At 38.0% G+C, this 26,441-nt stretch overlaps 1 protein-coding gene and 1 pseudogene across 1 annotated transcript in view; both read right to left on the bottom strand.

The window, feature by feature from the left end:
• The window catches only part of ABCB5 (ATP binding cassette subfamily B member 5), a 47,299-nt gene extending 22,944 nt beyond the window's left edge, over window positions 1–24,355 (bottom strand). Inside the window, exons 1-18 of the mRNA XM_063302026.1 lie at window positions 24,340–24,355; window positions 23,484–23,568; window positions 23,344–23,401; window positions 22,455–22,602; window positions 21,462–21,528; window positions 20,865–21,056; window positions 18,842–19,013; window positions 17,312–17,436; window positions 16,037–16,214; window positions 13,747–13,860; window positions 12,661–12,771; window positions 12,090–12,215; window positions 11,687–11,890; window positions 8,068–8,238; window positions 5,459–5,620; window positions 3,511–3,820; window positions 2,865–3,004; window positions 367–642 (exon numbers count right to left, since the gene is read on the bottom strand). Coding sequence (XP_063158096.1) covers window positions 367–642; window positions 2,865–3,004; window positions 3,511–3,820; window positions 5,459–5,620; window positions 8,068–8,238; window positions 11,687–11,890; window positions 12,090–12,215; window positions 12,661–12,771; window positions 13,747–13,860; window positions 16,037–16,214; window positions 17,312–17,436; window positions 18,842–19,013; window positions 20,865–21,056; window positions 21,462–21,528; window positions 22,455–22,602; window positions 23,344–23,401; window positions 23,484–23,568; window positions 24,340–24,355 — 2,655 coding nt within the window. The remainder of the gene's footprint in view (window positions 1–366; window positions 643–2,864; window positions 3,005–3,510; window positions 3,821–5,458; window positions 5,621–8,067; window positions 8,239–11,686; window positions 11,891–12,089; window positions 12,216–12,660; window positions 12,772–13,746; window positions 13,861–16,036; window positions 16,215–17,311; window positions 17,437–18,841; window positions 19,014–20,864; window positions 21,057–21,461; window positions 21,529–22,454; window positions 22,603–23,343; window positions 23,402–23,483; window positions 23,569–24,339) is intronic.
• LOC134497809 (serine/threonine-protein kinase H1-like) lies at window positions 2,684–4,022 on the bottom strand (annotated as a pseudogene).
• Window positions 24,356–26,441: the final 2,086 nt, after the last annotated feature.

Here is a 26,441-nt window from a genome sequence, read left to right as displayed (position 1 = left end):
CAGAAGGCAAGCTGTAAATAAAGATTTCCCACTCAAACCTAACTTAAAAACTACATTCCCTTAGTTAGTCCCCTTTCCCATGAAACCACGTCACTCCCTCTCCCATCCAGATGGTATTCCTGGCATATCTCAATCCTGCATCCTTGATGTCCTCCATAGCCATAATAAACCACTTCACACTCCAACTTCACACCCCCTCCCATCTGGCGACATTGATTCCATTCCTTGGAGAAGGAAATGATGGTAGATGCTCCGATAAGGGTTTCTGTGAAACCTTTGATCAGGGGGATCTGACAAAACCACTTACAGAGGAGTCATACAGTTTTTAGCCACACAAGGTGTTTTAGAAATAATCTTAATACCAACCACATGGTCCTTCTTTGCTTTCTTCGTCTGTTTCTTCCCCTTTTTCCTTTCAGAGGATCTTTTAGTAGAAGCCCTATGGAGGCTACATCTGTTGGATATTCTTTGAAAACTTCCCCTTTTAGCCACTTCTATGCCACCATCAGGATTTCCCAAATCACTTAGATCTACTCTTTCATTTAAGTCTTCTTTCTCAGAATTTTCACCATCTTCATCCTTAGTCTGAAATTCTGCCTCTTCTTTTGATGTATCACTCTCTTGTTCCTCTCCCTGAGAAGTCTAAACATTTATAAAAAGAAAATAACTGATTTAAGAAAAAAAACATTACCAATGGGGTTAATACTTTTAATTACAACTGATGACAATTAAATCTATATGCTCAGGAAACCTATGTGTTTTGATAGTGCATTTGAAATATTCAGTTCCAAAATCATTGGTTATTTGATATAATTGCAAAATTATTAGCTAGATTTAGGGCTTCTTTTTAAAGAAAGCTTTCATTTTCATTCTCCAACCCACAGCAATGTTGTCCATAAATGCCATGTGCAGGGTTTTATCATGTTGTTTTACTAAACAGGACATGTTTTGACAGGAGAAGAAATTAAATATGGCAGTTCCTATACCTGGGACCTCAAACGTATCCATCTTGTGTCGTTACATTTCCTGGACAGATAGACAAACTCTAATTCCAAAAGATGTGCATATATTTATATAATTGAAATAGAATAAATAATGCTAAGTATTTTTGATTCTCGAAAGAAACTAAAGAAACTAAAGAAAACCCTTACTAAAACCCTTAATACTGCTGAGATCTGATCATATAGCATATTTCCAACCCTTTTAGACTAGTGGACACCTTTAATATTTTGAGAACATGTAACAAGCAGACAAAGAAAAAGAGCCAGTTTGGTCCAGCGGTTAAAGCTCCAGGCTAGAAACCAGAAGACTGTGAGTTCTAGTCCCTACTTAGGCTTGAAAGCTGGCTGGGTAACTTTAGGCCAGTCACTCTCTCTCAGCCCAACCCCCCTCACAGGGTTGTTGTTGTGGGGAAAATAGGAGAAGGAAGGAATATTGATATGTTCCCCACCTTGAGTTATTTATAAAAATAATAAAGGCAGCATAAAAATCTAAAAAAAAAGCTGCAATTAGGGAGTGAAGGTCAAACTTCTTCACAAAATGGCTACCAGAGTGGATATGGCCAGTCAGGATTGCATTCTAAATCTCTCAGCCATCAGACTCTGTGCCAACAACGGAGACTCCAACTTCTCCTCTAAAGCCTTCATTCGCGCAGGGGTGACCGATTCTTCGGCCGCACCGGTTACCACTACCACTGTGGGTGACAAAGGAGGTCCTGGTTTCCGGATCTCTTGGGCGTCCCCTACAGCGGAGTCCTCATCCTCGTCCCCCAGGATTCGGCCCCTGACGTGCCCGTCGTTTCCGACGTTACCAACTGCTCGCCGGGTTGTAGCCCCAGCTGTTCTCGGCGTGCCGCCCTCTCCGCGTGGGCACTCCGGGCCACCCTCACCACCGTGGTGTCCGGCTCCTCTTCAATCCACTTGGCTTCTCGTAGTACAGACATCGCTAGCACTCCCTGTCACAGGTAACCTGGCTAGGGGCTAGCGGGGTAAGGTTTTTTTTGATGATTCTCAGCTTTATGTAATGATTGCCTTATCCCAACGAAGTCAGTCTCACCAGAGATTAGTGAATAAAACTGATTTATTGAAAGGATAGTATGCAAATACGAAGAAAGCTGAGAATAAGCAAAAGCGCGCCAAATACAAACTAAAAACCCTCGCCTCCAAGCCGATCTCGCCCCCCACCCCAACATCGCAACCACCCCCTCCCAGCATTGGTAAGCGTCACACATCTGCCTGGGAAAGTAACCTTGAATACATGTCATAACCCAAACACATTCCTTCAGGGCAGCACAAAGATAACACCCTGGCAGGGCTGGAATTCCCCACCCCGCAGATGATAGACACGGATCAGAAACATGACATGTGAAACGTTACGATGTATGCAAACCATTGGAATGATGAACATGACACATCAGCTCAGGACTTGGCCCAGGGTGGGTCAAAAACAGACCTTCCTACTTTCCCATTATGGCAGAGATACTGTACTGACTCTGCCCAGGCATGGCATTCTCCTAAGGGTACCAGTGTCCCAAAATATCCATTTCTTTCAAGACAGAAAGTCAGACACAAAGGCTGAACTTTCAGAGGAGAAATAAGGCAGCTGGAACACTTAGCGGGCACCCTGCAGAACATGCCCCAGTGTCAAAAAGAAAAAAATGAAGTAGGCAGCCTCTTGTTGGTTGTCAGCCATTGTACTGTTGCTGATACCACAAGTTCAGTTCTCATAGTTCCCTCTCCCACACTCATCAGGACTTGTTGGATTTGGTGGCTGGAACAGGTAGACTGAGCTGATGCTCTCTTTAAAAGATTCTGAGAGATGGAACGGTGCAGGTTCTTCATGGAAGAAGAGGCAGCCAGGCTCACCACCCAGGGACGCTTTAAGGCTTGAAGTGCTGTCATCCGGTCACTAGGATCCACAGTGAGCAGACGGTCAATGAAATCTTTAGTAAGATTGGACTGGGCCAGGGCTCCCCCGAGTAACCATATTTTCCTTTCAGAATTTGCTGATACAAGCAGGTGCCATTATCATCCTCAAAAGGCATGGTCCCACTTAGTAGAATATATGAGATCACCCCAAGCGCCCACATGTCTACAGAGTTAGTGTAAGGCTTTCTGACCAAGATCTCTGGGGCAATATACTCTGGTGTCCCAGAGGTAGTCTTCCTTAAGCAGTTGTCTCCTTTCTTCCGAGCACTCACCAGCCCAAAATCTGTGATCATTATTTTAGAATCCATACCTGGGTGATAATAGAGCAAGTTCTCTGGCTTTAAGTCTCTATGAGTTATGCCCAATGTATGCAAGTATTTAACCCCATCCAATACCATCTGTAGAACTCGGGTAGCATCTCTTCCTGTGAAAGACCCTTTAGCAATAATATGATCAAACAATTTGCTTCCTGTGGCCAGCTCTATCACCATGTAGATGCACTCCTAAGTCTCAAAAACTTAGTGAGTTGGATGAAGTTGGTGTGGCGTACTCAGCGTAGCACACACAGCTCAGATTTGCATACTTCTCTCCCCCTCATGGTATTTGGTCTCTATCAACTTGATTGCATAAGGTTGCTTGGTAGCTTTGTGCTCCACTTGTACCACACAACTAAAGCTCCCTTGGCCAGTCAGAGCTTTGATATCATACTTGGCTGTCACTCTGGGATCAAAGTTGGCCGGGTACTTTGCCACTCTTTTCTTGTGGGGCTCTGGCTGTTCCACATTCAGATTGGTGTGACATGGAGGAGAAGGAATAGCAGATTTAATGGCATCTCCATCACCTTTGATGAAATGCTTATATATGTCAGTTTTATAACCAGTGCACGGCTCAACCTTTTTGACGAGATCCAAATGAACATCCTTGGGACACTCAGGAAGTACTTTGCTAGTCCCACAGCCCATCACTGAATGGTCCTAGTCATCCATCAAAATGGTCTCCCAGGATAGCACCACAGCAACCATGTCTGGAACAATTCCAATCATTACAACATCCCAAGAAGCTCAGCCTGCAGCAGGGAGGGTGCTGGGTCCAGCCCAAGCCCACAGGGGGTTAATATGGCCAGTCACAAGGCACCAATTTACATAAGGCCAGTGTCAGATCTTCAAGATAGACAACACCAGGAAACTGATTCTACAAGTCTGGCTGGAACTATACTTCATTGAGATAGGCTATGGTAACAGACTCTTGAAAGCCTGACTGTGTTTTCTCTTTCTCTTATACCCCAGGGATTTAGGGTGGAGCCAGTTGGACTTCCTTCCTCATATTTTCTTTGTTTCCTGAGCTTAAAGTGTGTTTCTCTATGTTTTATTGTAACTGTCTGTGCATAGTTTCTCCAAGGTCATCTCTGTGGCTCTCCACACCCAGTTAGTGATGCTGCTTCCTGCTACCCTGTCTAACCTCCCAGAATACTATCAACCCCAAGTTTATCTGTGCCTGAAGCATTACCATTTTAATTTTCTAACATATGTGGGATCCATACAGAATCCAATGGCATTCTTGGAAAAAAGAGAGATTATTCTGGAGGCCAATGCTTTGCTTTGCAATGTATCATCTTCCTTTTAACATTCATTTAAAAATATAAAAACTATGTTTCTTTTTAAGTAAGGTGTGCAGGAAACTTGGGAATGGAAATAGCTGCAGGCCTGTAAAGACCATTGCTCTGTCCAGTAAATAATGCTTTTTTTTTTAATCCGTTCAATCTTGTCCGATTCTCAGAGACTGCCTGAACAAGTTCCTGCAGTTTTCTTGGCAAGGTTTTTTGGAAGTGGTTTTCCATTGCCTGCTTCCTAGGGCTGAGAGAAAGTGACTGGCCCAAGGTTACCCAGCTCGCTTTGTGCCTAAGGCAGGACTAGAACTCCCAGTCTCCTGGTTTCTAGCCTGATGCCTTAACCACCACACCAAACTAGCTCTAAATAATGCTTAATACCAGTGAAAAGCATTTTGTTCCTAACTGAGTACATTTGAGGTTTTAGCTCTTCTGTGGCAGGTCCAAGCAACAGGAAGCTGTTAAACATTCAGAATTTAAATAAATAAAAAATGTGCAAAGATTCCACAAGGTGCTCAAATAGCTTAAGGCTCATATTGCTTTGACCTTTGGAGACAGCCAATAACATCTCAGCATTAGTTCAGCATTATGAACAATGGGCTGTAATGTTTCTCTACCCTATTCTGGGCTGCTACAGCATTTGTGTCCATGTTTAGCCAAAGCACGGCTTGCAACATCTAAACCTGGACAAATTGGAGCTTCTTTTGGCTGTGATGAATGAAAACAAGACCGTTTCAAACCATCATTTATAAAGGCGGCATGTCTTTTTCACTTATAGATAATGCTATATTGTAATTTATCTGAAATGGAAGATTCCAGACCCCGTATGGCTAGGATGTGGGAAAGGGAGAGAAGGGCACACTTGAGAATTATCCTCATAAAGCGTATAGCATTACATTTAAACCAGACCACTGAATCTAATTACCTGCTGCATTACAAGGGCGTAGTAAACTCCTTTATGAGCCATGAGTTCCTTGTGTGTCCCCTGTTCGACCAGAACACCCTTCTCAAAGCCAGCAATAACATCAGCTGTCCTGACTGTAGAGAGTCTGTGAGCAATTACAATGGTGGTGCGCCCAGTCCTGGCCTTCAAAGGAGGGTAAAAGAAAAGAAAAGGAAAAAGGCCATCATCTAAAATATGGATTTCTATGCAACTTCACCCTATTTCTGCATGTATGGTTTAGAGAGATCAGATCCATTAAGGTTTAAGCTCATGACATAAATGATATATATTTCTCAGATATATTGCTGTCACATATTTGGTTTAACCAGATATTCCAGTGCTTGTTTATACCTCACATTTTCTATCAATATATTTACAATATATTTGCAATCCACAGTTATTTAGAGATGCTTGGACATATCATCAGGAATGCTGCTTGTATGGCAGAATTAACATTTCACTTATAGCTAAATTAATCTGGTCAACATCATGCTACATCAAGTTTCATTACGGATAAGAGTGCTTTAAGTCATGGCAAATTCTTCAGACCAATTTAGGTATAATGTGGGGACAACTGTAACAGACCCCTATAGTTTTTGGTTTAATATTTAGCAACTGTAGAGGACTGCTTTGAAGAACTCTAGCTTATAATTTTTTTAGGAAAAACAAACCCCCCTTTCTCTCCAAGACCTTTCTCTAGTGTAAATTACATTGTTCCCTGACCCCTAGAGCAATCAGCACTGGGACAGGACAAAATGGAACAGACGTGTATTTTCTATTTTGTGGAACTGGTAACTTTTTAGTGGGGAGAGTATTATGGTTTCACTCTGTTTTCATAATAAGTATTTATTATATACTTAGTAATATAATTTATATAAATATAACCACTATTTCTGGGTATTGGAAGCCACTTAGGAGCACTAAAAACCCTAAGCAGCTAACAAATAAATAAAGGAGCAACTTTCCAGATTTTCAGAGTGGCTTTGCAAGGCTTCCTTGAATCTAAGAGTATAATCTTAGATCTTTGGCCTGAGGTCCAGATTGGCCTTTGGTCTGTGCACATTCCTAGAATTATGAAAATACTCATTATCATCCCCTTTTATATTTTACATGCTTGTATAGTTTTGGCTGATTAAAATAATAGAAACATTGTCTATATATAGTGCTAGATTTCACTTCCTTTTGGTGGATGGGGAATAATGGAAGACAAAATCCACCACCCTCTGGAGCTGATTAAACAAAGCTCCTAGTTTGGCAGATTAATCATGGGATAATCTTGGGTAATTTAGCTTCAGTTAAACCTACTAATTCTCTCTGTGCAATGAGTCCTTTTATAAAATGGAAACAATCCCCCAATTCATAGAAGAAAGCAAGAACTGGAATGTGAAAGGGAAAGGGAAATTTTTGACCCTCTTCTCTGGAAAGTTCATTGGCATCAATAGAACCACCACAGGATAAATGGTTACTGAATCACTTCTTCAGAAAACACGCACTGCAGAAAAACACAGACACATAGACACAAGCACTAATAAAAGCATACCCATGTGTACACTATCCATTAATGACACTTGTCATTCAGTTTTGAGTCAGATGCTTGCGAAATCGTTGGAAGCTCATAAACACAATGATCAACTGTGGGTAAATTTTATTGCTTTTGATTTTATGAGGTTGAAAATTTCATTAGTAAGTTTGAAGTATTTAGGTAAGATGCATTAATGCATATTTTTTTAAAAAAAATAATAACTCATCTAATACATGCAGGATGAACCTATAGGTTTTATTTGGACATAAACTTTATTTACTGCCCAAACAACGTTGAGCCTGGTAAAAAGTTGTAGTAAGTGCTGTGCCTATCCTTCACCATTCTGAAACACTGGAAGATGGGTGTCCTTTAGCATTTTTGCTGCTAGCTAATTTTTATTTTGTTACAACAGTCATGGCATTTCAGAGTATGTGTCTCTGTGTATCATAGAAGCAAACTGATCAAACAATTTGTTTAAACAACACTAACACTACCCCACTTTGGACTTCAATTAAACAAATCCACTCCTTTCTTCTCCCATCCTGCAAACTTTGTTGGACCCTCCTGCTGGACTTTCTCTTAGAAAGTATAAGATCTTCATGCTGTTGTACAAGCCACGTGGCCCTTCAATATGTCCTGCAACATCACTTTGCCTTTAATTTATTGCCTGTTCAACAAAATTCCATTTCATAAAAGGACTCATTGCCCAGAGAGAGTTAGTAGGTTTAACTGAAGCTAAATGACTACAGTACATATTCATCTGGGCCCTAGAGGCAACAGCTTGTCTGTGTTTTGTTTTTCTTTAGGGATTTGTGTTTCATTGATTAGTTTAATTATTATTTCAACTCAATTATCACACACTCTCATCATGAAATACATATTTTACTAAACAATACCTATTTGAATCACATTTATTTTTTGACAATAAGCTGATCCCCTGTAGAGGCATTTACTTTCACTTATTCACCAACTAGCTTCTAATCCCTTAAGATCATACTTTATGTTTAGTTGAAGCTCTACGTGTCATGAGTAAGGACACTACGTAATCAATTTAACTAGGCATGTTTACCTTATCAAGTGCTGCTTGAACTATGGATTCACTCTGATTATCTAGAGCAGAGGTGGCCTCATCCAGCAGCAAGATCTTGGGGTTTCTGGCCAGGGCACGAGCAATAGCAATACGCTGTTTCTGACCCCCACTGAGCTGGGCTCCTCTTTCTCCAACCATGGTATTAAATTTCTGCGATATTCAAAATACAGAGATGAAAACTATATATAGTATGTTCATATGTGTTTATAAAAAAAAGATTACTAGCATTCAAACAAGTATATTGAATATATTAGCGGAACACGCAACATGTGCCTGCAGGTGCACACACATGCGTGCACACACAAACACAATTTTAAAGCAAGCAGATTACTTTCTATCTGCAGGCACTCTTTCTCACTGAATATAGAGATGGCTTTGTTGTTCTCAGCGTTTAGATCAGATAGACTGTGCCAATAGTTATCTCTTGAATTCTCAGGGATAGCTTAATTAACAATGGCATGAAAGATTCTTAGAAGAGAAAAAGGAAGTCCCATGTTGGCATGCTCTGAGCCACAATCATTCATTTATATGAATGCAGTCTAAACACATTTCATTGCTCTATTTCTGAGCTACTGCATTGACTCTTAATGTTTCCTGTGTGATTAAAGATTTCAATTGCTCAAAAGAGGTTTTCTCTACCCAAAGGAAGTAAGTGAGTATACACTGATGCACAAAACCACCTTATAATTAACCATAATTAAACAAAGCCAGTGATTAACTATAATTAAACAATGACTGTAAGAACTGCACAATTGAGACAGCCAGCTCAATCTCCATTACAGCAAAGATTATAGATGATTGGATATTCGGAAGACATATCAGCTAATAATCTCATCCAAGAAAAATTCTGGAGCACCTATCTAACCAGAATGAGTATGCCTTTGATTCCCCATTTATGTAAGAGTCTGCCAGTGAAAGGTGTATGATCCAAAGGTTATTCTAGCAAAAACAAACAAACAAAGAAAATGTATAATAACCCGAAAGAATTGACCTAATTCAAAAATATCAAGGCTTAGGAGAGAAGGTGAGCTTCAGGAAAAATGGTGCGGTGGGACTCCTGTGCCCGGGACCTCTCTATAGTTATTAGTCTGATTGCCACTACAGAAACATTCTGCATTTCTCCATGTGGCTTGCTATTACACTTTGCACCTTCTGAAGTTTCCAGATCATTTTCAAAGTTAAAACACTTAATATAATAGATGATCTCTGGGTGATTTACAGAAAAGTCAGTAAAGATTTCTGACTTTCCATTGGCTAAGAATTACAGAAAGAAATCGATTCCCCATACTACCCACTCTAATTTTTACAGCTGAATGAAGAAGCTTTCACCAGGATTTGTATATCTGTATGCAAGGCCCATGAGCACCATTCTGCTGTAGAACTCAACACAAAGCTCAGAACTATTTAATCTGATGTCTTTTGCACCTGACTCTATTTGGGGGATCATAGGGTCCTACTACGGAACAAAGTAGACCCTAGACACCTAAACTTTCTTATACCTGACAAGCATGATGTTAAAAACATGACCATTGTTCATAATCATAATGACCTGATATATTGAAACACTCAAAGGGGTACATAATATATAGCAAATAATACGTGTAACTTCAAATGATCTATATCAGATGTAGTACCATATTGTAAAGATTAATAACAGCTCAAATTCTGATTTACAACATCAGTTATTTCCTCAGGGTTCCAGCTATCTAGCAGGGATGGACAACTGATGATTCACAGAATGCATGGTGCCTCCAAGCCCTCCCCACTTTTTTGCAACAGGGTTCTCTGAAATAATGCTGTCAAAAATCAGCAGCAACTCCTGATAGGTTTAATGAACCTATTTGAAAGAAAACCTCAACCCCAAATACCCAGAAAAAAGAAGGGTAAATTGCAGCTCCCCCAGTGTGTTACCACCAGCTCCTCCATGATCCTTAAGAGTTTGAATGAATGAATGTGTCCTATCCTTAAAAAAATTCTCACCATCATAGGATGATAAGTTCATTTTGGTAAGAGGATTTTAACAAGGTTGAAGAGCTGTAATCATGTTTTAATTTGCAGACTACTTCAAGGAATTAACTTGCTTTTTCCATGACTGCCAAGATACACATCACACATCCATAAAAATAAGTGTGACGACCTTTGAAATTTCAACAGCTGTGGCAAGTTACTGTGGGTTTATTAGTTATGATGCTCAATATCAACTTCAATATTATTTATAAAATTTAACTTCAATTTCTGAATATATTTATTTGGTTAGTAATTTCTTCATTCATCTTTGGCTCTTGCCATGTACTTGTTAAGTACAATTTACTTTAGGGGCTTAAAAAGTTATCAGGTTAATACAATCCCCTAAAAAAAGATTATTTATTAAATAATGCAGAATCCTGAATATTTTATCAAGGAAAAAAAAAAGAGAAACAAACAATAATGCCACACTGGTTGAGGGTTATGGTTTATGGTTTTAAGTTAAACCAAGATTATACAGTACCTTTTCAACAACTCAGGAATTCCTAATACTCAGTTAAAATACTATTGATAATCTATAGCTCAGAATATTTTTAGCGCAGTATCTCTTTTATGTTTTATTGATTTTATTGTAATTTCTTCATTTGATTGTTGTGAGCTGCCCAGGGTCACTGGGAGTTGGGTGTTAGACAAGTTTGATAAATTATTATTATTAAAACAGACATAGTGTTTTAAACTATAAGAGCTTTATAGTTTTTTCCCCCTCATGCACTGTAAAACATATTTGTTTTCAGATGCAAAGACTAGGAATATATTGTAATGAAAGTTCATTTAAATTGGTTTGGTAATATTACAGAACATGCAGGGGGGATGTAAGTGAAAAGTATGCTTTATTATTGACCAATAGACATATACCTGTATGTCTAGCTAGCAATGGAAAAAGATCAGAGGAGCAGCAGTATCTGTGGGGAGGGCGGTGGTGGTCAAAGCAGGCCAGATGGCAGCTGAGACATTGCAGTTGAAACCCCCTCCCTTTTGTATGTCTCCTCATGTGCCTACAAAGGGGTGGGGCTTTTATCCCAACATTGTGACCATCATTCTGCCTCTATAACAGTGTTTCTCAACCTCAGCAACTTTAAGATGTGTGGACTTCTCCCAGAATCCCCTAAACAGCCATGCTGGCTGGGGGATTCTGGGAGTTGAAGTTCACACATCTTAAAGTTGCTGAGGTTGATAAACACTGCTCTTCAAGCTTCCCGGAAGACATTGTTGTTCCCCTGTTTTTTTTAATCACTGCAGACATCCCTACAGTGAGTGATGCTGAGAGTTATTAATTTGACAATGTCTGGTTGGCTGCAGATATTCTCTACCTCTGAAAAAGATAAAACAGAAAGATCATACAAATTGAACAGCTGCATAACAAGGCCTCAAGTATTAAGTTTAGTTGTATGAAACTGGCTTCAAAAAACACCTGCTCTGTGGTAAAGTACATTGTGCTTATGGAAAAATGGGTGGTAGATCTGAAAACCACATAAATTGGCGGTAGGAGGGTGGAGGGAGCAAACAGGTTAATTTTGTTCCTATCCTTACTAGAGTTACATCCTTAAAAGAATGTGAAAGTTGAGCTACTTACATCAGGAAGACTAGATATGAAGTCATAAGCATTTGCTTCTTTGGCTGCTTGTTCGATTTCAGCATCAGTAATATCGTCTCTGCCATAACGAATGTTGCCTGCAATTGTAGTAGCAAACAAAACTGGCTCTTGGCTTACGATACCTAGGTTTTCCCTCATCCACTTGACGTTAAGTGTCTGAATATCATGCCCATCTATGGTAATCTGAAGGAAAGAGGACAGAAGTTTGTAAGAGCCACCAGTGCAGATGTTTGGTTGCTGGATTCAGACGGCTTTCTTAGATACTGTATATTAGAAGGGTTGTTACTGGCATTGTCAGCAGTGTTTTAGTTTTTTATTTGAAAAGTCAAATCTAGGCGCCCCAATAATAAGATGTCACAGTTACCCTTGTGTTAAAACGAACCTGTCCTTGTGTTGGATCATAAAATCTTTGCAAGAGTTGAATGGTAGTGCTTTTCCCACAACCACTGGAACCCACAAGAGCAATGGTCTTCCCAGGTTGTATTTTTAAATTCAAACCTTTAAGAATCTGGAATTATTAAAAAAAAAAAAATAATAATAATAATAATAATAATAATAATAATAATAATATATATATATATATATATATATATATATATATATATATATTTAAAACACAAGAAACGTTAGCCACCTCTCTGGCTTAATATAGTATATATCACACCTGCAATACAGGAAAAACAAAGATTTCTTCTTGAAGATGATCTAAGCCATTTTTAAGTTAGTGAAGACATTCTAAAAATGTGGGCCTCATTTATGACATCTAATAAAGATCCTTTGTCTTCTATAAACACACATTTTTATTACTTCTAAAACATGTTTATTTTGTAAAGAAGCTTGTAATTACACATTTTTCAGGACCTTTCCTTGATCACACAGAAAAGAGCCTTAAACATTTCTTTTACATAGACATCTGCATCCACAAAAAAGAGGAAGAAAAAAATCCATCTTACTTGAATATCAGGCCTAGAAGGATAACTGAAATGGATATTTTTGAATTCAATTTCTCCTCGGAGTTTATCTAGCTTGAATCCCTCAGTGGAACTGCTATCTATGGGACGGGGCTGGAAAGATAATTGGGAAGAAATCTATAATTTCTATAGACACAATTTAACACAGGCAAGTTTTTGTCCAATGTTAAATAGCATTGAGATTTACAGTCTGCAAAATGATGCCTTACTTTCTTCTCTTCTTACAATGTTGCAGTTTTGCGAACTACATCTGCCATTTCATATAAGGAGCTGGGGAATAGATTTCCTACAGATCAAACCCTGGAGTTGGCTATATGAGAATCAACAGCAATTAAGGCTAGTTAGGAGTAACCACATTAAAGATGCCCTTTGTGGCTGACGTTATATTCTCATAATGAATCAATAGAAAAAGTGTTTGAGACTTAACCAAGAGCTGAAACAAAGGTAGGAAGCGATTCGGTTCTTGCCTTCAGTAAACGGCACTTTTGTTCATAACTACCAAATGGATAATTTGCTGTTTTAAAGTTAGAATAGTAAATAAAGGAAATCAAATGGAATATTGCTGAATTAAAAAATACTTTCCAGTTCACCCTCTATTTGCAATGCTGAAATGCTGAAACAGTTCACAAGCTATATTCTCATATTATTCATGTGAATGTGCGAAAAAGGACAGTGAGACCCGAGATATATCCTTTGAAGTCACATCATTCTCATGCCACTACTGCCATAGACTCCTGTTTTCAAAGCGGGAAACTCCCACATGATTTAGATCACTGTTTTTCAACCTTGGCAACTTTAAGATGTGTGGACTTCAGCTCCCAGAATTCCCCAGTCTTAAAATTGCCAAGTCTGAACAACACTGATTAAGATTCATGCACAACTAGATTGTCAGTCCACTGACAAGGAGTTCACATTGTACCCGATTGCTTCTCTGGCCATGGATACTCTGCTCATGCAAGTAATATGCCACAGGGTTGTTATTTCACTTATTTCAGAAGATGCAAAGAAATACACAAATGAAGTGTTCAAATATCCATAGTATATTTATATGTCATAGCCCATATATACCTTTTTGATAATTTTAAAGACTTCATAGGCTGCTCCACGAGCATTGGCCAAACTCTCCAAATTGGGGGAAGCCTGTCCAAGGGAAAATGCACCAATAAGCACAGAAAAGAAAACCTGTGAAGGAAAAGGTGAAATGATTAATGCAGGTGCTCAATTCTGTGGCACCAATTAATAACCCAGCAGAGTATTAAGAGCCAGAAAGGAGGATGCCCAGAATCACAGTGCAGCAACTCTGGAGGAGCATGGACTCCCTATCCAGAATAGTGTTATAGTCCCTTATATCTCATGGCTTGATTTAAACTGAACCACAGTTCAAAAATGGTAACAATTCATAATATGATTATTTCATATTATCAAGCAGCACTTTTATTTAGATCTGTTTTAATGAATCTTACCTTGATTCTAAAGGAGTTTCCTTTCTTTTTTTTTACAATAACTTTATTAAATTTTTAAGCAAGAAAGATAAAAACTAAAAGAAATTAATATTTAAGATGAGGGAAAAAGGAAGGAAGGAAGGAAGGAAGGAAGGAAGGAAGGAAGGAAGGAGAAAGACAGAGAGACAAAAGTGCAGAAAAAAAAGAAAAAAAAGAAAGGACTTCTGATTTTCCTTTATAACTGTATAAATTTAAATTGAACTCTTCCTCTATGCTTACAACATAACTTATTTTTTCTAACATCTGCCATTTTTTCTAATCATCAAACCCATATATCATAATGTCATTTTTTTCTGTTTCATGCAAAAAGTCCTAAAAGGGTTTCTAATTGGCATTGAGCTTAATCAGTGTCCTTTCTCTAATCCATGGGTGTCCAACCTCGTGGCTTCCTTGGGCCACATTGAGTGAAGAGGAATTGCCTTGGGCCACACATAAAATATATAATATAGTTAATGTATATAAGTAATAAAACTTCATTTATTTTTTTATATTTTTATTATAAAATTTAAAAAAAGAGGGCAACATAAAACTAGTGGGATAGTTGACCTTGTTTTTGTGAAACTAATGCATCAATGTCTGGTTCGATGAAAGTGGATGCAATTCTCAGTGAGTTCTCAGGGTGCTCATCAGAAATTTTAATTCCAATGTTACTCTTTGTGTGCTTCATCCTTGGGGCCGCATTACTAGCTGTTCAGGGCTGTGGGCTGCAGGTTGGACATGCCTGCTCTCATCAAGGCTGTCAATTTAGCCAAATTCCAAAGGAGTTTCCTATAGCCACTCCAGCAAGGATAATTTATGGTCAGCAATATGATTTTCAGCACAGATCATCTGCTGGGTATGTGCTGCAAGAAAACCATCATGGTTATATGCTCTATAATAAATCCCCTTAACTATTGGTATCTTCCCCATCTGGAGATTGTTGTTGCCAGTATCTAACTTGAAGAGGGAAAGAAGCCCAATATGTGGGTAACAATTTGTGGGATAAGCTAATCGGTGCAGAGCCAGATGGTAATCAGAGCATATATATATAGTGTGTGTGTGTGTGTGTGTGTATGTAAAAAACAGCCCATTCATTTTTATGTGCATCATGTGCATGACACAAGTGCAAAACAGGTAGGGCTTTTTGGCCACCATCTTCACTTTTTTGATCCCTTGCAGATGCCCCCGACAGCATTGTTTTGTGGTATCAAGAGGTGGGATCCTGAGTCTCCCAAATCCTTAATGAAACCTCTATGTAAATTTTCATTAACTGGTTTACCGTGATCAACAGGTCAGAAATACAATTAAAGAAAGCATTGCCTCTTTAATTAGAAAGCAAAATAAATGGTGTAAATACTAACATCTACAAGGCTGTGAATGGTTTAAATCCCTCCTCCTTCAGGGATCATTCATTTGGCAACATATTATTAATTGGTGCTTGAGTACTTGATTATCTATATATAATTTTGATTACTTTTAATGCCAATGAAATGAATTCAGATGTACTTTTTGGTCTGACTGCATCTACGATGTTTTGAGTAAGGCCCTTGATTCATCTCTCAAGGTGCTCTTTGTTTTAGAAAATATTTTGCATCCCTGCCTTATACATTTTAACTACATCCAGGTTCCTAAGATGGGTGATGCTATCTGACAATGATTTTCTTAGAAAATGTTTAAAGAAGATGCTGTTCTTGAGCAGAAAAGTCCTGAAAGATCCTTTTGATTTATTAGATATTTACTTATTTATTTATTTATCCAATTTGTCCCCACCTATCTCCTCCCTTCGGGGTACTCTGGGTGGTTTACAGTATCCCACAAAGTTATCCCACAAAGTTATATACATTGAAATTAAAAGATTTTTATTTATCTAAACTTACAATTAATACTGTTCCAATATCATAATTATCCTTTTCATCTACTGTGAGCTTGGTTCCGTACCAAAAGGCAAGGGCATAACATCCATACACGAAAAACTCAGATACACCCATGGAAATATTAGTGGTGATAGCCCTTTTTGTTGCAATAGACCTAGCCTCTTCTAGGTTTGCATCATACCTGAAATCAGATCCAGCATGTTAGATTTAGGATAATTTCATGTTGTATCTTCCCCATAAACAAACATTTGAACCATTTTTATAATTCCTTTAAAAATATTTACTTCCTGGAGCTGCTGAAATCTCACTGACTTTTCCTTGGACCTCTCTTTTTACAAGACATTTGCCTGAAAAAAGCAGGCACATTTTATCCAGTGATGCTCCATTGAAGAAATTAATGTTCAAGTACACAATACACATTGACTGAAACTTGGTTAACCACAGGAACAGGCAAGAGTGCATTATGAACTCTAATGTCAAGGGGAATACATGTGATCTCCAAAATTTTCATGATTATTCAACAAAGGGAAAACTCATAAAGCTTTATCTTGCACGGCAATTCAAACACTAGGAGATTGTTTCATGTACAATTGTATGAACAAGAAGGTCACATACTTTTCATAAGCCAAGTTGCCACCCTCACTTTACCATCTAAGTTGGTAAAGTATATTTGTATACTAGATTGGATCATGCTTTTATTGCTTATTTTTTCTGTTTCCCTTCAGCTTTTGGAAAGAGGAAGGGAAAAATCTAATCTATATAATTTCTCATGATCTATCTATCTATCTATCTATATCTATCTATCTATATCTATCTATCTATATCTATCTATCTATATCTATCTATCTATATCTATCTATCTATCTATATCTATCTATCTATCTATCTCTATCTATCTATCTCTATCTATCTATCTATCTCTATCTATCTATCTCTATCTATCTCTATCTATCTATCTCTATCTCTATCTATCTATCTATCTATCTATCTATCTATCTATCTATCTATCGGCATAATCTCATGTCAAAAGGGTAGTTATTTCCAGAGGGACCAACAGCTTGGTGACTGGAAATCTAAAGACTGGAAAAGGGCCTAGGCTTGAAATGAGAGTGCCTGCTTTTGATGCACGTTCCAGTTCTAGCTCATAAATTGCTGGGAAAGATTGCACAAACATTACTAGTTAATATAAGCAATGTTAACACAAAAATGAACCTGAGATGGACTGATTGCTATCTTGGCATAAGGCAGTGTCCCATGAGCATGTAAATGTCATCTTACCTTAGTATAGCTTTCTTCTGTCCATTGAAAGCAACAACTGTCCTAATGGCTGTCAAAATTTCTTCTGCCACAGACCCTGCCTTGGCGTAAGCCAATAGCTCCTTTGCAGTCAATACTGATAGTATCTGATGAAGAAGAATAATTTAACTCAATTTCTAGAATTAAGTAGTATGTCATATTTAAAGTAATATAATCCTTTTAGGTAGCCTTTCCAGTCTAGCGCCCTCCAGATATGTTGGAAGATACCGCCATCATTCCTTAGGCAAGATGAGCATTGGTCAGCACTGTTGGAAAGGCATCTGTAGAGCATCAAACTGAAGAAGCTGGTTTTATCTAATCTAACAGGGAAACTGAAGAGTGTTTTCTGTTTATCTATTTTCATTGTGAATTTGAATACATCCTTGAATAAAAGCTTGATATACTGTTCTTTGCACAGACTTATCTACTAATTAAGTTGCTTTGCTGAAGCTGTTTTTTGCTACTTTTTGTTTTAAGCTGTAGATGGGGCTGCCCTTGAAGACCACAAAGAAACTGTAACTGATCCAGAATGCAGTGGCTTGAGCTGCTACAGGTGGAAGATGATTTGCCCATGTAACATGCCGAGAGCTGTGCCGGCTTCCACTTTGTTTCTGTGTGCAATTCAAGATCCTGTTGTCATATTTAAAGCCCTTCCTCGTTCAGAATCTGGAGATCTGTGGGAGCACTCAGGGCCTGTCCTATAAGATCTGGAAGAAAATGCTCCCTTCAGAGCCTTACTCTTAGGAAATGTCATTTACTAAGATTCCAGCCTTCTCAGTCATGGCTTCCTTCTCTGGAACAGCATTCCTCTTGATATCAAAAAGGCCCCAACCCCATTAACTCTTTGTGAAACCATTAAGACCAGGCTGTTTCAGTGAAAGTTGTTCTTTTCTCTCCTAGCGGATAACTGTGCATCTTGGCTATGGGCGCTTATTAATACTGGGAAATTGTTACATTGTTGTGTTTAGTTGTGTTAAACTAATCTAAACCCAGGTCTCCCTAGACTATGATGTCACAATGCCATTGTCTCCTCTGGAACTACTTAATAATTGCTTTTTTAATGTACTAGGAAAATGGTTGTTTCTCTGTGTTAAAGCAAAATGGTAGACAATCTTTAGAGAAGACTATTTCAGAACCATGCTGAAATACAAATAAACTTTCATGCGTGCCATCCTCTTCCTTGCCATATATATATTTTTTTCATTTGCAAGCTTTCTTTTTCCCCATGGTCTAAAGTGAGAGCCAACAGGTCCAAATCATAGGGAAAATTATTTAGACTAAAATTTGGGTGTGTGGGGGATTGTGTTGGCAGAAACTATTCATCATCAGTGAAATGAATTGTTTTGAAGGATTGTAGGTTTTGCTTTACTAGAGATTTTTAAGCATAGGATGGTGCTATCCATTGGAAAAGTTGCAGTAACGAATTTCCTGCATCAGGAAAAAGTTGGACTAGATGATCTTTGATGTGACCCCAGCCCTATTATGCTAATATGTATATCCCAAGCAACTTACGTATGACCATGTGGCCCCAGAGGCAGCAATAAGAGGGGAAATGGACAATATCACCAAGGTCAGTTTCCATCCATACACAAATCCTATTATAATCCCTGTCAGAAGTGTTGAAAAATGTTGGATTATTATACTGAACTGGTCTCCAATGCCTTTGTGAATTGTATTAATATCCCTGCAGTTTAAACAGAACAGGGGAGAAACAGTTACTTTCAATTACCTTTATTTACATATTCAAAAGAGATCAGCATACATGAAAATCAAATGTAGTGGCTTACATTTTTATGAGATATTTCAGAGAATAGATGAATATCCACTATATACAATTAGTAGTTCCAGAAACCTAGTTTCAGAAGTTTATTTTTCAGAACACAAGTCAAACAAAATATGCCTTACTAAATATGCCCAGGTAGTAATTTCAGCAGATTCCAAGTTGGAAAAATTGTCAAGGTTAAATTTGCACCCAGTAGAGTTATTATTTTTAATTGTAGCATCCAGAAATAGATGGAAACATCCCTCATTCCACAAAAGCTACTCCTTTCTTTTTATATAGAAAACAAATCCCCCTACATATTTCTCTGTATACAAGGATCTGCTCTCTGTTGAAATTAATAGAACAATTCATTCCATGCATGAAATACTTTGAAGGGAAGCTGTACATTGGAGAACAATGCTTAATACTGAAATTCTAATGATTGACAGACTATATTTTTGCTCACCCCATTTTGTGAGTCTGATTTCAACAGAGGGCAATATTCAGAAGCATTCAATAATTACTGTTCTACAATAACAAATGTAGAACAAAGTAAATACCTTAACTCGTGTTAATAACTTTGGGATAATATGCTGAGCAGAGATCATGGCTATGCAGATGAAGTACAAACTAACAATTATGAAACTCTGCTGAGCAGTTGTGAACTCACACAGTTTCTATTGCTTCCAAACAGCCATCAGCTAGGATGTTGACTTTTGGAAAATGGTGCCACAAGAAAGAGAAAAACATGGCTTCATATACTGAGGTGATTCTTATGAGTGGTAGCCCAGGAGGGGTCTTTCTCGGTGGTGGCCTCCAGCTCAGAAAATCCTTCCCTTATGAGGTTGGGCTGGCTTCTACCTTAGTGTCCCTCCATTGCCAGGGAAAAACGTTTTTGTTCTATTGAGGCTTGTTATTCTGCTAATATTTTAATTTTTAAGTTGCTGTAGAGTTTTAATGAATCTAGGTCTCATTAGGGGTTACCAGATGTCCAGCAAAAGGAGGACATGTCTTCCTTTTTGTCCTCTTGTCCTCTCTCCAGCAGGCATACCCTTAAAATCAAATTGTTGTCCAGGTTTTTGAGTATCTACAAGCTCTTCCTGAACAGCTTTTCTCCTCAGCACAGCACTTCCCTAATAAGTGCTAACCTCAAGTTAACAATCTCCCTTCTGCAGCCTTAATTAGTTGATTAGTACCCTCCAGCCAGCTTGTGCTGCTGCCTGAAATCGAAAAGACCTTAATCAATTGCCCACTGAAGGCTTTTGTCTCCAGAATGCTAGGCTAGGCAAACAGAGGGGGCTAGCACATTCCTCTCAATGTATATTCCCCGTTGTCTGCCTGTTTACTCATTAGTAATCCCTTCCTCTCCAAATGTAAATACAAATACTGAACAGTGTGTCCTCCTTTTCTCCCCATTCTCCCAACTTCCTTTCTAATTTCCCATGTCCTCCTTTGCCTGTTCAGATATCTGGCAATCCTAGGACTAATATGTATTCTGATGACATGTATTATGTCATCTATGTTTAATCAGTATAAATATTTTTAAATTATAATTTCAGAATGTTGTAAGCTGCCCTCTGAAAACTCTGTTTTAAGGGTGGCAAACTTTTTAAAACAAACAAGTAAATATAATTAGTAAATGTGGTTAACCAATGATATGGAAATACACATTTGGCCCCTAACTGGATCAACCATGGAAATTAGTCCTCATTTGGGTCCATGGCAGTGACTGTCTTCCCCAAATTTCATATTAAAAACAAACGAAGTCCTTACTCTGTCAGTCTTGTATTCAATGTCCCAATTGGTATAGTATCAAACCAGGCCATTTCTTGGTGAAGAACAGCAAAAAAGAATTTGTCACGTATCCTTGCTGTTTGTCTTGCAGAAATAGTCACAAAGGTCCAGATTTGAATAAAACTACAGATCAATACGGCAAAGCCAACTCCAACATAGTAGTATGCGTGCCTGTTGAAGACATGAAGGGTCAATAAACTTGTTAATAATTTATTTCTATAATTTCAGCCCCAAAGCCCCAAATATAGTTCCCCAATGTTAAAAAAAAATAAAGTACATTCTTGTGGACATATAGCTACAGTATATGGGAGAAAGCAAACCAATTTGAACACTCCAAAAGACTTGCTAATAGTCATACAAACAATTTTATGTAGGCACTTGGTGAAAGTGGATATAAAATCAAGCATTTTATTATATAACAAAAGAACAATATTAAACTGGTATATATAATAAAATAGCAGATTCAATGTAATTCAATATTAAATAAGGCAACCATAAAGACAGTCAGTTATAAACCAGTTACAGATAGGAAGAGGCGCAAATGTGGCTCTATTAGTAAACAGTACAGGTACATACGTGGCCATTTGATTTTCTATATCTGAAGCAGCTTGAGGACATGCTGAGTTATTCATTTCTGCACTTCCTATAAGGAAGATGACAACAACAGTATCAGAAGATAACTTATAGATCTCAGTCAGCAATGCTGGGAGTTGAAGTCCACACATCTGAAAGATCCCAAGGTTGAGAAACACTGCGCTAGAGTCCTAGAATGTCCTAGAAAGATAATCCTTATTTATTAAAGATAAATGGCTATTCTTTCTAATTTTTAGATCTGATCTCAAAATCTGGTTTTTCAGGTATTTTAATACCGGATTGCAAACTGACTGACATGCACAATAACAAAACTTCCAGATTCTTGATGATTACATGGATATGTCCACATCAGTTTTTTTTTCTTTGTTTGGCAAAATCACAAAAGTGATTGGTACTGCCTTCCTTTAGGATGCTTTTTCAGTTTTCCAGTTTAGCTCACACCCTTAGAATTGCATGATAATTTCTTATCCTAACTAGGTCCAACACTATCCAGCTTTTCTGTGATCAACCAAGGTTAGCTAGGTATGGCCACCTATTACCGAGTTCCCTAAAATACACTTTATAAAGGCTTATTTATCTTCAAGTAAAGATTAATTAGCAGCAAGGTGGATGGATTCAGTTATAGGGGCAATGATGTGCCATTGGGAAACTTGGAGGAACAGGTCAGGGATAGATTGTGATGGAGAAAATCTATCCATGTGGTTTCTAGGATTTGAAAATGACTTGATGATGCAGAATCAATCAATCAAAGATTAATTTATCTTATTAAATACTGAACATCTGGAGAAATGTTTTTACTTATTACATTTCAACGAGATTAATATTGTTCATTAGTATTCAAAGTCTTAGTTCCTCCAGTGTTCTCAGCCAATGGATTCACATACTGCATTAGGCATTTAATAAGCCACAACTGACTGGTTTGGCGCTATACCCTAATCCAATATATTATTGCTTAGCGTGATGGGCATCTCTTACCTGTAGACACATTAGAACTAGTTCCTACAAAGCTGTTTGTCATCTGACCAAAGATAATGATGATAATTTGTTGTCCAGTTCCTGTTGCAGCAGCTGCGATGGATCCCACGATCATTAAAATGATATCTAGAACACTTGCAAAACTAAACTAAATTGATAAAGAAAAATATAAATGAATTGGTGACTGAAGGCTCCAGATAGCTTTACAGATAAGACTGTCTCATTGATGACAATTATCTGGGTATGTCCTATATTGTACCCAGTTTTCATTTTTGGAAGCCAAATTACAAGGAATTTTCTTGCTCACTTTTTACCTCTAAGCCCAGCTGGATTCTGGACCCTGGCAAGTCTTGTTTCCAGATTTGTCACCCAGTGACTGAATAATTTTTAACAGGTTTGTAGGACAGTTAGAAGAATTTACACATTCTTATTTGACCAACTTAATGTATACTCTCAAATATTTGCCAACTGTCATTGCATTGTAGGCAATTTGGTTCTGAAGATGCCTAATTTGATATCCAACATATTCCCTTCCCCATCCCATTTCATTTTTAAAGACTCTTTAGATTAAAAAAGGGGGAAATGGACAAGTGTTCGATATCATTTTTATTTACCAGAATGCTTCTTGGCCCCCTGGATGTATTTTCAAGGGGGGAAATTGTAACTTACTGCTTTGTTTTGAGATGTGTGCCTCAGCCTGAAATTTTAAGCACGCTAGAAAAAGATATTTCAGCCAAAGATTTGCAAAGCATTCTGCAATTAAGTACCCATTTGCCTCATCTGGGCTAAAAAAAACTTATATTCTAAACTGACCCCCTCCCCTATTTCAAAAATAAACAAATAAAAGAGAACCGACATCAATATAACATCAATATGATTACACACTAACCAGTTCAAAAAATCCAACCATCTGCTTCTCTTTCTTCTTAGCAGTCTCATTTTTCTCTCTAAAAAGATTTGAGCAGGAAAGTAAGTCAACAGAAGCAATTTGTAGCAAATTAAACATGGAAGTGCTTAAGTTAAACTTACATTTTCTTGCTCTTTAAATGGCCCTTTTGTGTAGTAGTTTCATCTAGCTGGAAAGCAGGGTTGTCACAGTGATTGCTTGGAATCTCTGATGGGAAAGCAGATTAGAATTAGCATCGTACTAATACATCTATCTATCTATACAAAAATAAACATGCAAAAATAACTGCTTATGGTATATAATTAGGCTGACCATACGTCCCATTTTGAATGGGACAGTCCCGTTTTTTAACATTTCCAGACCGTCCCATCATTTTAATATAAATGTCCATTTTGTCCTGTTCTCTTAAAAACCTTACTTAAAAATTGGACAGTTCCTGCAAACCTGTCAGAATGCAGTCTGACTTTGAGTGGAAGGAGAGGGAGCTCAGCAGAAACAGCAGGAAAAAAGCCACAGAGCTCAACCCGGTGGGAAACCTAACAAGAAAAAGATAGGATCAGCTGATAGGTGGTGATCAAAGGGCGAGCCAATTGGCTCCTGCCTTGAAACAGCAGGAAGAAAAGAACGTAAAAGCACAGACAGAGGAGGAATGGCTTGTTGGGGACAACCGTTCACTAGACTCTCCAGCCCAGACTTGCCTCTCACAAACAAAGGAATCCGAAGATTCCCAGTCCAAGAAAACCAGAGAAGTTCCTGCCTGCCAATCCAGCCTGTTGCCCAGCCCTGCCCTGTTTTGCCATCCCAATGTCCCGTTTTTGTCTCAAGGAAATATGGTTAGCCTATATATAATTCCAAAAAGTCTAGAATTGGCATGCTTATGAAGCAACCCTGCAAATGCCATTAAGAAAATAAACATTTAAAAAATGCATGACTATACAACAAATATTAGCAAGGCAAAAATAATTGGCTTTCTTCTACCAAGTTCATCCTTCATCATTATAACATTTTCACATGTAACTTTAAAAAGATGCTTTTATAGGAAATAGTTCACACATAATGCAAAAATGACACCATTCCTGATGATGTTTCCATTTAACAACTATTTGAATGTACACTAGAGTTGAATAAGATGCTTTAATTTCAAATTACTGTTTTTCACACCTTCAACAATGCTCTAACGTTTCTCTTCCGAAGTGTGAACTATAGGCCGAAGGCTTCACAGTATAAAATGCAGCTGTTTATCACCCAATAGTTTAAAACAGGACTTTAATCTGTTAATGGAATAATATAAGATCTGAAATTAGCTCTTCTTCAAGAGTTTCTTAGGGTGAATTTCAGAGGACTACCTCCTATCCCACATGTCCAGGCTATGGACATTACCTTATCATTGTGGTACTCTGTTCTAAAAGGAAAAAAAAACCCCTTTTAATCAGGGATAAGAAAGATCGTTGCAATTTCTGAAGCATTCTACATTCCGAAGAGATAACAGTTTGCTTGAATAGTGATCAGTTATAACACAATGATATTTTTAATATGGGGTGGCCTAGAAAGGGTGTCTAAATATAAATAAATTATTAGAAATATCAGAGTTTACCAAGTCTAGAAACATTATTCACTGTGTAATTTCCAAAATGATCCTTCATTGATTTGTTCTCTGGCCCAATTTCAGTCGAAGAATCAAATCAGGTTCAAAAAAATCTACATCAAAAGAAACCACATTTCAGAAATAATATAGCCATTTTAAAATTCACATCGCACACTTTTATTGAGATGATCTTCTTAATTTTGGCGTTTAGTCAAAATGCCATCTCCCAACCCAAATCCTCAAAAGTTTTGAGATCAACTTCATTTAATTACTTTCCATCAGGCTTCCCTGTCATAAAACAGAGGTTAAAAAGTATACAGTCTGCAGTAGTGTCCAGAAATTCATCTCAACTTCATCTTGAGGCAAGGAAATTCAATAGACAGTTCATACCCCATTGATATGAATGTAGTCTTGTGTACTCCCTATTTTTGTCTCAGCAAAGCATCATCTGACTAGCTTGGTTAACCTTTGAAAAATATATTTCCCCATCTGTATAGCAGGAGGTGGCAACCTGAGATCCCCAAGCCTACATGTGATCCTGTCCCCTTTGGTGCCCCCTCTGACTGTACATAATTTCTGGAAACCAATTTCCTGCCAGTTTGACAGTGAAAAGAGTTTAAAAGTAGTGTAAGCTTCCAGATATATAAACCTGCTTGCCATGACTTTTCTCCTCCTTTCCACCCCGCCCCCACAACCCTTTTTGATTTGGGAACTTTCCATTATGTGAAGTTACTGAATATAATTTCTCAATCAACATAATGAAGGATAACGTATTAAAACAGAAGTATTAATGCCACATAGACATAACTGTTAATAAACATATAAGAAAAAAAACAGAGGTAGCATCTTAAGAATATATGAAGATCTGCTGGTTCATTCCAAAGGCCTTCTTATTCCAGCATCCTCTTTCACACAATAACAAATCAGGTGCCACAGGGAACCTTATGAGCAGGATATGAACACAGCATCATTTCCCCCATTTCCCTTATTGGCTGGACCTGCTCAGAGTTGTAGTCCAGTAACTTTTAAGGGTTACTAGTTCTTCTCCCACTTCCTTCCATCTTTCTCTCTCTCTCTATCTCATCACAAACATCACCAAACCCCACTGTAGCTATTGGCATAAGCCATCCCAGTGGCATCATGCTCATGGCTTCAACCCACCAGCTGCCATCAATATGCGTTGGACGACACTTCTGATCGCATCCAGACCACTCTGGAGGGGATGAGGGTTATAGCTCAACACCTCTGAAGGTCACATGTCAAGAAGGATTAGCTAAAGCATCTCAGGTAAAATGTAATTTCCTGGGGGACAGACCGTTTAATTGCTTGTAGCAAAAAACTAACTGAGAATTGAGGCATATTAAAGACCAATACAATTATTGAAACATGTGTTCACAGATGCATGAAGTATAAACTACATATTTGTGTAGCCATAAAGAGTCATTTGTTTCATGTATTAGATTAAGATATAATTTTTTTCCTAAACCATGGTGTG

Source organism: Candoia aspera, chromosome 4 (genome assembly GCF_035149785.1).
Source record: "Candoia aspera isolate rCanAsp1 chromosome 4, rCanAsp1.hap2, whole genome shotgun sequence".
Lineage (NCBI taxonomy): Eukaryota > Metazoa > Chordata > Lepidosauria > Squamata > Boidae > Candoia > Candoia aspera.
Note: the sequence above shows the minus strand (reverse complement) of the source record. Positions and strands in the feature narration are given on the sequence as shown.